The following is a 12036-nucleotide window of genomic DNA, read 5'->3' as shown; positions in this document are numbered from 1 at the left end:
CAACCTTCTATGCTCCAAACAATAAAGACCTAACTTGTTCAACCTTTCTCTGTAACTTAGGTGCTGAAACCCAGATAACATTCTAGTAAATCTCCTCTTTACTCTATTTTGTTTACATCTTTCCTATAATTCGGTGACCAGAACTGTACACAATACTCCAAATTTGGTCTCACCAATGCCTTGTACAATTTTAACATTACATCCCAACTCCTATATTTAATGTTCTGATTTATAAAGGCCAGCATACCAAAAACTTTCTTCACTACCCTATGCACATGAGATTCTACCTTCAGGGAACTATGCACCATTATTCCTAGATCACTCTGTTTTCTCCTTGGAGAGACGGAGGATGAGAGGTGACCTGATAGAGGTGTATAAGATGGTGAGAGGCATTGATCACGTGGATAGTCAGAGGCTTTTCCCCAGGGCTGAAATGGCTAGCACGAGAGGGCGCAGTTTTAAGGTGCTTGGAAGTAGGTACAGAGGAGATGTCAGGAGTAAGTTTTTTTTATGCAGAGAGTGGTGAGTGCATGGATTGGGCTGCTGGCGATGGTGGCAGAGGCGGATATGATAGGGTCTTTTAAGAGACTCCTGGATAGGTATATGGAGCTTAGAAAAATAAGAGGGCTATGTGTAACTCTCTAAAATAAGTATGTGTTCTGCACAGCATTGTGGGCCGAAGGGCCTGTATTGTGCTGCAGTTTTTCCAACGTTTCTATCTTACGGCTTTTTTAGTTAGCTTCTGTTGGTTGTTAAAAGCTCTCAATCTTCAAACTTCCCACTAATTTTTGCTATATGATTTTGCTTTTATGCTGTCTTTGACTTCCCTTGTCAGCCATAGTTGTGTTATCCTCCCTTTAGAATACTTCATCTGTGGAATGTATCTATCCTGCATCTTGTGAATTACTTTGTAAAATTCCAGCCATTGTTGTTCTGTTGTCGTACCTGTAACTGTGCCCTTCCAATCAACTTTGGCCAGCTCCTCTCTCGTGCTTCTGTAATTCCCCTGACTCCACTACAATTGTGTAGAGTATTAGAGTCACTTTAGATCCTCCCATTCAAAGTCTCCTAAAGGTTTCTTTACCTTAAGCTCCCTAATCAAATGTGATACATTACACAACACCCAATTCAAAACTGCCTTTCCCCTAGTGGACTCAAACACAAGCTGCTCTAAAAAGCCACTCACAAATTCCAATTCTTGGGATTCAGCACCAACCTGATTTTCCCAATCTTACAGCATATTGAAAAACTCCTGTTCTACTTCCTATTGAAAGTTATATCCCACATTTTGGCAACTGTTTGGGGGCCTGCATACACCTCCTTTCAGGGTCTTTTAATCCTTGCAGTTTCTTAATTCTACAAACAAGGATTCTACATCTTCTGATCCTGTGTCATCACCAGCTATGCCTTTGATATAATTTTTTTTAACATCAAAGCCACCCCACCCTATCCCCCTCTGCTAACCTGCCTGTCCTTTCAATGCAATGTGTATCCTTGGATTTAAAATTCCAGACTATGATCTTCTTTCAGCCATGACTCCTACCTGCTAATCTCTAACTATGCTCCAAGATCATCTACTTTATTTTGTATACCTTCAGTCCTCATCACCTTTGTTGATTTTGCCCCCATTTAACACATCCCACTAACTAAAAATTGTGTGTATTTGTTCACTGTTGTGCCTGCTACAGGCTTTGTAGAAGTTACACATCCTTTTACCATAATAAACATAGCTGTCACATTAGTTGTATCGCATAGAAACAGTCTCTCAGCCCATCTAGACTGTGCTGAACTGTTATTATGCCTCATCCCATCAACCCACACCTTGACCGTAGCCCTCCATACACCTCCCAGCCATGTACTTATCCAAACTTCTCAAATGTTGGAATTGAACCTGAATCCACCACTTCCACTGGCAGCTTGTTTCACAGCTCTCATCACCGTCAGAGTAGAGAGGTTCCCCGTCACATTCTTCTTAGTATTTCACCTTTCAACCTTCAACTACCACCTCAACCTATCTCAGTGGAAAAAGTCTGCTTGCATTTACCCTATCACAGTTTTATATCAAATCCCCTCTCACTCTCCTGTGTGCCAGGGAATAAAGTCCTAACCTATTTAACCTTTCCCTATCACTCAGGTCCTGAAATGCTGGCAAAGGTTACTGCATCCACCTAATTCCCAGAAAACATTCCCAGCAAAAGGATAGTTGCATATCCATATAACTGATGAGAAGCTGGATTTATTTTCTTCAGGGTGCTGAGGATAACAGCTACTTAGTGCCAATTTTCCATCTTTCTTCAGTCTTTTTAAGGTGTTTCCCACTTAAACCTCTCTTTCAATTTTCTTCTCCCACTAAATTTTCATAGTGTTGTGCCCACCTTTTAACCTACCCTAACATTAATATAACCCTTCCTTCCCAAATAGTTCTCAATTTTTCTATCATCCATGTACCTATCTAAGAATTCCTTAAGTGCCCCTAATCTACATGCCTCTACCACCACCCCTGGCAAAGTGTTCCACACATCCATCACTCTCTGTGTAAGGAACTTACCTGTGACATCCTCCCTATGCTTTCCTCCAATATCCTTAAAATTATGCACCTGGTTTTAGTCACTTCGGCCCTCAGAAAAAGACTGACTGTTCACTTGATCTATGACTCTTATCATCTTGACCACTTCCATCAAGTCCTTTCTTGGACTTGGGAGAAGGCAGGAGAATGGGGTTGAGAGGGAGAGTAAATCAGCCATGATGGAATGGAGGAAGACTCAATGGACTAAATGGCCTAATTCTGCTCCTATATCTTATGGTCTTTTAACTCTACAACAAAGAAAGAGACAAAAATAAAAGGATTCAGAGTACTTTAAATTTTAGAAATACAAAAATAAGCAGGTTTCTAATATTGGCTTAATAATGAAGACAGTCATATTGTTACAGGTGTGTACAAGCCTGGGGGCACAGGTACAGCAGCACCAGCTCACAGCCACTCTGAAGACTGGTAGCAGACGAGTGACTGCTGATAAAAGTCCACAGGGCCAAGCAGAGCTGAGAACGTATATCCCTGATCCTTTCATTCCCACCCCTACACTGTTCATCGATATAGATGATCTGTCCTCTGATAGTAGAGGGACTGGAGCAGAGAGAAGTGTTCACACTGCTGGGCCAACAACATTTAAGGTCTTTGATATTTGTCCTTTCTTGCTTAAAAGCTCACTAGCTATCTTCACTTTTGACAGTGACAGGGGTTTCTGCACAGTTCCTTATTCTTCCACAGTTGCAGCAGTTCTTCTGGAGAATACTGGGGGGATGAGAGCGCAGCCGGTAGACATTTCTTCTCACACAACCACCGGGCATCCTGAAGTCAAGAGAAGGGACAGAAAGGTGATGTCCTCTTTCTTCATCAATGCCTACTAAATAATGCAATAATACATTAGGCAGGTCTTAAGAACAAGAGGCACAGATCGAATGGGCAGCCAGAAGCTTTTTCCTCGGCAGAAATAGCTAATATGAGGTGGTGGGAGCAAAGTATAGGGGCACTGTAAAGGTAAGTTGTTGTTTTTTTTTTTACAGAGAATGGTGAGTGTGTGTTCTACTGCTGGGTGGTGGCAGAGCCAGGTTTGTTAGGGACATTTAAGAAACTCATAGGTAGGCACATGGATGATAGGAAAGTAGAGGGCTATGTAGGAGGGAAGGGTTGTAGTTCAAGATTTAAGATTGTTAAATGTAATTTCCAGTACACAAGTGTAAATAAGGAGAATGAAATAATTGTTATTCTGGATCCAATGCAGCACAGAAAAACACAATAACGTAAAGAACACAATAATAACAAACTGCAATAAATATAAATACATAAGGTAGCTCCTATACATAAATTGATTGTTCATAAAGTGATGCTAGGAACAGGAGCAACTGTACGCAAGGTGACTGTCGGGAAATGGTAAAGTAAAAGAAAACCTGCAGATGCTGGAAATCCAAGCCACGTACACAAAATGCTGGAGGAACTCAGCAGGCTAAGCAACATCTATGGAAAAGAGTACAGTCAATGTTTCGGGCCAAGACCCTTTGGAAGGACTGGAGGAAAAAAGATAAGGAGTGAGGGTTAGAAGGTGGGGGGAGTGAAAGGAGAAACCCAAGGTGAAACGGGGAGGGGGCGATGAAGTAAAAAGCTGGGAAGTTGATTGATGGAGAAGGGGGGATCTGATCAGACAGAAGGCCATGGAAGACAGAAAAGGAGGAGGAGCACCAAGGGAAGGAGAATAAAGTGAGAGAGGAAACGGGATGGGGAATGGTGAAGTGGGGCAGGCATTGCTGGAAGCTTGAGAAATCGATGTTCATGCCATCAGGTTGGAGGCTACCCAGAAGGAATACAAGCTGTTGCTCCTCCAACCTGAGTGTGGCTTCATCATGACAGTAGAGGAGGCCATGGATAGAATTGGAAGTAGAATTAAAATGGGTGGCCTCTGGGAAATCCCACTTTTTCAATGATAAAGTAATGGTGGTTGGAGGTGTGGAGGGGTGGGTTGATAGAGGAGTTGAGTAGTCTTACTGCTTGGGGAAAGTAACTGTTTTTGAGTCAGGTGGTCCTGGCATGGTTGCTGCATTGCCACCTTCCTGATAGAGTCCATGAGCAGGATGGGTGAGATCCTTAATAATGTTACTAGCCCTTTTCCATTGTCTTTCCAAATATATGCCCTTGATGGCGGGTAGGCTGGTGTTGGTGATGCATTGGGCAGTTTTGACTCCCCACTGTAGAGGCTTCCTGGCAGCTGCAGTGCAGTTTCTTAGAGCTGGTTGAAAGGTCAGCACAACATTGTAGGCCAAAGGGCCAGTACTGTTCTATGAATGAGAAAGAACAACAGGGCTGAATCTTCAGGAAACAGGCTTAGCTCAGAGAAGTTTGATAAGCTGTGCCTTGAGTTTCTCAATGTGGGTGAAGACTGAAAGAAATAATTTTATTGATAGCAGACCTACCAGCATTTTGTGTGTTGCTCTCAACAGAAACTTACTCCTTTTGAATGACTGCCATTAAATTACTGTGCTGATACTGGTCCAAAATGGAATGAAATGGATCCCCCTCCTACTTTCAAATCTCTTAGTATCTTTCCTTTCAGTTAGTCCTGACAAAGGGTCTCAGCCCGAAACATCGACAGCGCTTCTCCCTATAGATGCTGCCTGGCCTGCTGTGTTCCACCAGCATTTTGTGTATGACATAGGAGCAAAATTAGGTTTATTCAGCCTAACGAGTCCACTCCACCTTTCCATCATAGCTGGTTTGTTATAGCCTCAAGGTAATGTTGCAACACACACAAAATGCTGGAGGAACTCAGCAAGCCAGGCAGTATCTAGGAAAAGAGTACAGTTGATGTTTTGAGCCAAAACCCTTTGGCAGGACGGCTGAAGGGTTTCAGCCTGTGACATTGACTGTACTCTTTTCCATAGATGCTGCCTGGCCTGCTGAGTTCCTCCAGCATGTCGTGTGTTTTGCTCGGATTTCCAGCATCTTCAGATTTTCTCTTGAAGGTAATGTAGTTTTGTAATACTCTGGTTAGACCACACTTGGAGTATTGTGTTTAGTTCTGGTTTCAGGAAAGATGTGGAAGCTTTAGAGAGGGTACAGAGCAGATTTACCAGGATGCTGTCTGTATTAAAGAGCATGCCTTATGAGGAACGGTTGTGCGAGCTGAGGCTTTCTTCTATGGAGCAAAGGAGTGTGAGAGGTGACATGATTGGGTGGGCAGCCAATGATTTTTTTCCAGGGTGAAAATGTCTGTTACCAGAGAGCATTTTGAAATGCAGGTGTGTTTCATTGTTTGAAGCAGCAAATGACAGCGCAACATCTTGCGGGGTGGTAGTCTGTTGAAAACTGAAGGTCTTGTCTGGAGTGAATCTGATTTGAGCCAATAGAAAGAAAGGAGGTGTAAGTGGATAGGCCATTCTGTGAGTGGGTCAGTGTTGGAGAGGTCTAGTTTTGGCTTAACAGGCTTGAGCAAGAACAGGTGGATGTTCTACTAAGTTTGATTTCCTGTTAGTACATAGCTGTTGCACTGATATTGGGTCCAGAGTTGGTACCATGTTCCTTGGGGGACCTTTGGGAGTCCTCCAGTCTCCCTGATAACTTCCTTTGCACAAAGTGCACTGAACTGCAGCTCCTTACAGAATGTATTAGGAACTGGAGCTGCAGCTCGATGACCTTTGGCTCGTACAAGAGAAAGGCGAGGGATAGATGGGAGCTACAGGGAGGTGGTCATCTCTAAGTTGCAGGAGGCAGATACCTGGAAAGGGAATGGAGGTAAGCAGCCAGTACAGAGTACCCATGTGACCGTGCCCTTCAAGGTGAGTATACCACTTTGGATATTGTTTGGGGGGGGGGATCCTGACAGGGAGAAGCCACAGTGAGCAAGTCTTTGGAGTTGAATCTGGGTCTGTGGCTCAGAAGGGAAGGGGGCACCAGAGCAGTGCAGGAGTGATAGGGGATTCCATAGTTAGGGGAGCAGACAGGAGTTTCAGTGGATGTGATAAAGATGATATGTTGTCTCCCAGACGCCAGGATCGGGAATGTCTCGGATTAGGTCTGCAGCATGCTAAAGGGGGAGGGTGAACACCCAGAATTTGTGGAACACATTACTACCAATGACATGGGAGGAAATGGGAAGAGGTCCTGAAGAGAGAATAAAGGGAGTTAAGTAGAAAGCTGAAAAGCAGGACCTCCTGGGTGCGCCACTGAGGGTAAGAATAGGGGGCAGGGATTCAGACTTCTGGATCATTGGGAACTATTCTGGGGAAGGTACTGTTTGACCTGTACAAGGACAGGTTACACCTAAACCTGAGGGGGAAGCAATATCTTTGTGGGCAGACTTGCTAGAGCTGTTTAGGATGGTTTAGACCAATTTGGCAAGGGGCTGGGAACCGGAAGGATAGGGCTGAGACCATAAGACAAAGGAGCAGAAGTCGGCCATTCGGCTCATCGAGTCTGTTCCGCCATTTCATCATGAACTGATCCAATCTCCCCTTTAGTCCCATTCCCCCACCTTCTCACCATAACCTTTGATGCCCTGACTACTCAGATACCTATCAATCTCTGCCTTAAATACACCCAATGACTTGGCCTCCACTGCCGCCCGTAGCAACAAATTCCACAGATTCATCACCCTCTGGCTAAAAGTTTTTTTTCGCATCTCTGTTCTGAATGCAGTCCCTGCAGTCCTCAAGTCATGTCCTCTCGTACTCAACTCCCCCACCATGGGAAATAACTCTGTCCATGCCTTTCAATGTTCAAAATGTTTCTATGAGGTCCCCCCTCATTCTTTTAAACTCCAAGAGTACAGTCCAAGAGCGGTCAAACGTTCCTCATATGTTAACCCTCTCATTCCAGAATCATTCCAGTGAATCCTCTCTGAACCCTCTCCAATGTCAGCACATCCTTTCTTAAATAAGGAGCCCAAAACTGCACACAGTAAGGATGGGGCAGTTAGTATACAAGTAGGTGCAGTGTGTATTGAGACTGTGAGGAAGGACAGGCCTATGATAGGGCAAAATTGCAGTCAGTGGGATGAGTTGAAGTGTAACGTGGGGTAAAATCAAAGCAAATGATGAATACAAGACTGAAGGTGTTATATTTAAATGCACATGATATACAGAATAGGGTAGATGATTTAGCACAATTATAGAGACTAGCAGGTATGATGTTGGGGGGCATCACTGAGACATGGCTGAAAAAACATAGTCGGGAGTATAACATCCAAGGATACACATTGTATCAAAAGGACAGGCAGATAGGCAGAGGGGCTGGGGTGGCTCTGTTGATAAAAAAATATTAAATCCTTAGAAAAAGGTGACATAGGATCAGAAGGTGCATAATCCTTGTGAGTAGAGCTATGAAACTGCAAGGGTAAAAAGATCCCGATGGCAGTTGTGTACAGGGTTCCAAATAGCAGCCAGAATGTGGGTACACATTACAATGGCAGATAGAAAAGGCAAGTAAAAAGAATAACTTTACGATAGTCATGAGGGATTTCACTATCCAGGTGGAATGGGAAAATCAGGTTTGTATTGGAGTCCAAGAGAGGGGATTTGTGGATGGCTTTTTAGAGCAGCTTGTGGTTTTACCCATTAGGAAATAAGCATTTTTAGATTGGCTGTTGTATAATGAACCAGTCTTGATTAGGGATCTTAAGGTAAAGAACCCTTGGGAAACATGATAGAATTCACCCAGCAATTTGAGAGAGGTAAGCTAAAGTCAGATATATCTGTATTTACAGTGGAATAAAGGGGTTTACAGAGGCATAAGAGAGGAACTGGCCAAAGTTGATTGGAAGAGGACACTAGCATGGATGATGGCAAAACAACAATGGCTAGAGTTTCTGGGGACCAGTCAGAAGGTGCAGGATAGATACATCTCAAAAATGGATAAGTATTCTAAAAGGGATGGTGAGGCAATGTGGTTGGCAAGGACAAAAGCAAAAGAGAAGGCATACAATATAGCAAAAATCAGTGGGAGGTTACACGATTGGGAAGTATTTAAAATCCAACAGAAGGCAACAAAATAGCCTTAAGAAGAGAAAAGATTAAATATCAGAATCAGGTTTATTGTCACCGGCTTGTGACGTGAAATTTGTTAACTTAGCAGCAGCAGTTCAATACAATATATAATCTAGCAGAGAGAGAGAAATAAATAAACAAGTAAATCAATTACATATATTGAATAGATTATTTAAAATGTGCAAAAACAGAAATACTGTATATTAAAAAAAAGTGAGGTAGTGTCTGCAGAGGGGAAGAAGCTGTTCCTGAATCGCTGAGTGTGTGCCTTCAGGCTTCTGTACCTCCTACCTGATGGTCACAGTGAGAAAAGGGCATGCCCTGGGTGCTGGAGGTCTTTAATAACAGACACTACCTTTCTGAGACACCGCTCCCTGAAGATGTCCTGGATACTTTGTAGGTTAGTACCCAAGATGGGAGCTGACTAGATTGACAACCTTCTGCAGTTTCTTTCGAAATATGAAGGTAAGCTAGACAATAATAGAAAAGAGGAGACCACAGGCTTTTTCAAATTTATAAAGAAGATAAGAGTGGTGAGAGTGGATATCACTCCGCTAGAAAATGACGCTGGAGAGGTAGTACTGGGGAACAAGGAAATGGCAGGGGGCCTAATAGGTATTTTGTGTCAGTCTGCAATATGCAAGGACACTAGCAGTATGCTTGAGTGTGTTGGGGGCTTAAGTGAGTGTCGTTGCTTTTACTAGGGAGAAGGTGCTTGGGAAGCTGTAAGGTCTGAAAGTCGGTAAGTCACCTGGACCAGATGGACTACATCTCAGGGTTCTGAAAGAGGTAGCTGAAGAGATTGTGAAGGCATTAGTAATCTTTTAAGAATCACTAGATCACTGGAATGGTTCCAGAGGACTTAAAATTGCAAATGTCATTTCACTCTTTAAGAAGGGAGGGAGGCAGAAGAGAGGGAATTATAGGCTAGTTAGCATGAGTTCAGTGGTTGGGAAGATGTTGGAGTCCATTATTAAGGAAGAAGTCTTGGGATACTTGGAGGCACGTAATTAAAAGGCCAAAGTCAGCATGTTTTCCTTAGAGGGAAAACTTGCCTGACAAACTTGTTTGAATTCTTTGAGGAAATAACAGGCAGGATAGGCAGAGGAGAGTCAGTGGATGTTGTTTACTTAGATTTTCAGAAGACTTTAGACAAGGTGCAAACAATATGAAGACAGGTAGAGGGGAAAGTAGTATTATGGAAGCTGGGAGTTTACAGAAGGACTTAGATAGGGAGAATGGCAAGAAGGAGCAGATGAAATATAGTGCAGAAGGAATAAAAGCATAGACTATTTTCTAAATGGGGAGAAAATTCAAAACTCAAAGATGCAAAGGAATTTGGGAGTTCTTGTGCAGGATTCCCCAAGTTACCTTGTAGGTTGAGTTGGTGGTAAGAAATACGAATGCAATCTCAACATTAATTTCAGGAAGGCTAGAATATAAGAGCAAGGAGGTAATGCTGAGGCATTGGTCAGACTGCACTTGGAGTACTGTGAGCAGTTTTGGGTTCCTTATCTAAGAAAGGATGTACTGATATTGGAGAGTGTCCAGAGAAGTTTCTTGGGAATGAAAGGGTTAACCTATGCAGAGCATTTGATGGCTCTGGGCCTATATTTGCTGGAGTTTAGAAGAAATGGGGGATAGGAGGAAATCTCATTGAAACCTATTGAATATTGAAAGGTCCGGATAGAGTGGATGTTGAGAGGATGTTCCCTACAGTGGGTGAGTCTAGTTCCACAGGGCACAGCCTCAGACCAGAGGGAGATCCATTTGGAACAGAGAAGAGGAGGAATTTCTTCAGACAGAGCACAGTGAACCTGTGGAACTCATTGCCACAGGTGACTGTGGTGGCAAAGTCACTCAGTATATTTAAAACAGAGGTCAATATTAGTCAGGGCATTAAACATTATGGGAAGAAGGCAGGAGATTAGAGTTAGGAGGGATAATAATAAATCAGTCATGGTAGAATGTCAGAGCTGACTCAATGGGTTGAACAGCCTAATTCTGCTCCTAGGTCTTAATGCATAATATTAAGGTGAATGGAGTAAAATATATAGTGGTATGTTAGGAGTAGGTTTTTACACAGAGTAGTGGATGTGTGGAACACACTGCCAAAGGTGGTGGTAGACATTCAAAGATTATCACACAGACACATGGATATAGGGAAAATGGAGACTTGAGCAGGCATTTGCATGATCTTGGAGTAGGTTAAAAGGTTGGAACATCATGGGCTCAGGAGCTTGCACTGTGCTGTAGTGTTCTGTGTTCTAAGAGTGTAAAGTACTTGATTGTTTAGACCTGGTGGGCCAAAGGACCTATTTCCATACTGTTTTACTCTAAGTCTTCTATGACTCTAAAGATGTGCTCTACTAAACTCACAAGGGTTGGAGAAGAAAGAAAGAATGTATTGAAGGAAAAAGCAGATTAATAGGAAACAAGAAAAAGGGTGAAGAAAAGGCAGAGTGAAGCTAGTTGCTGCAAAAATCAGCCACTTCTATAAATAAATTTTCCATGTTTCAATCCACCCTATTGTCAAAGGCAATGATGTAAAAAGTGTGTATAGTTGACTCACCTGATGTCGCTGAGGTCCAACAGCAGCCATCCAGATGCCCATGCTGACATCTTCACCCTGCGGACACAAAACAACCAGCATTTCACCTTCACACCCACAAACTACAACTGCTTACAATGTGAACTATTTCATTTAAATACATCGGAAAATATCAGCACATTAATTTAAAGACACTCATTGAAAAGGAATAAGTGTTCTATTGAGAGCAGCATGCACAAAATGCTGTGGATTCTTAGTAATTCAGGCAGTATCTACAGAGAAGATGAAGGTAATGCACAACTGTGGAACACTCCCCAAGTCACGGACAATGTCGTAGCAGTCCCTTGGCAGCAGCAGTGAGGAAATACTTCACAGTGACAACCACTGTTCAAAGAAGGCCCACATCACTGTCTTGGCAATAACTGGTGGGGGATAAAATTCACCTTTACCAGAGAAAGCTGCCTCCTATCTTACTGAAAAACCTAGACTTCGTTTTGACAGTTGGATTTCCCAGTTTCACTTTTTGAAGGCAATAAACATGAAATTAAGATCTGGTTTTCTTACAATGTAAATTTTGCTTATTATTATTTGCCAATTTTAAATCCTTTATAATGCTCTGGTTTCCACCAATAATCCAAAGGTGTACAAGTGAGTAGGTTGATTTGTCACTTGGGTGCAACTGGGTGGTGTGGGCTTGTGGGGCCAGAAGGGCCTGTCTCCTCATACACTGCAGAGAAAGATTGGTAAGACGGCATGTTGTGATGAGGGACTAATCCCACTACTGTGTGGTGCAGCTCCAGCGCGGTAGTAGGGAAGCTTGGTAGACCCTGGCCAGCCTTCATCCCGTCATTCCACAGGCCTTTTGGCCTCTCTTGGCTGTGCCGAACCAATTTTCTGGACCATATCCCTCCATACACCTCTCATCCATGTACCTGTCCAAGTTTTTCTTAAAT

At 43.0% G+C, this 12036-nt stretch overlaps 1 protein-coding gene across 6 annotated transcripts in view; it reads right to left on the bottom strand.

The window, feature by feature from the left end:
* Positions 1-2838: 2838 nt before the first annotated feature.
* Positions 2839-12036, bottom strand: part of b3galnt2 (beta-1,3-N-acetylgalactosaminyltransferase 2) — a 55823-nt gene continuing 46625 nt past the window's right edge. For 5 of the 6 annotated variants that reach the window (XM_059982168.1, XM_059982167.1, XM_059982165.1 and 2 more), the window contains 2 exons: positions 11105-11161; positions 2839-3349 (listed from right to left, as the gene is read on the bottom strand). In XM_059982168.1, the coding sequence (XP_059838151.1) occupies positions 3208-3349; positions 11105-11161 (199 nt within the window). In that variant the 3' untranslated portion in view covers positions 2839-3207. The remainder of the gene's footprint in view (positions 3350-11104; positions 11162-12036) is intronic. The other variant, XR_009514365.1, reaches the window with a different exon arrangement.

This window comes from Hypanus sabinus, chromosome 10, assembly GCF_030144855.1.
Source record: "Hypanus sabinus isolate sHypSab1 chromosome 10, sHypSab1.hap1, whole genome shotgun sequence".
Classification (NCBI taxonomy): Eukaryota; Metazoa; Chordata; class Chondrichthyes; order Myliobatiformes; family Dasyatidae; genus Hypanus; species Hypanus sabinus.
Note: the sequence above shows the minus strand (reverse complement) of the source record. Positions and strands in the feature narration are given on the sequence as shown.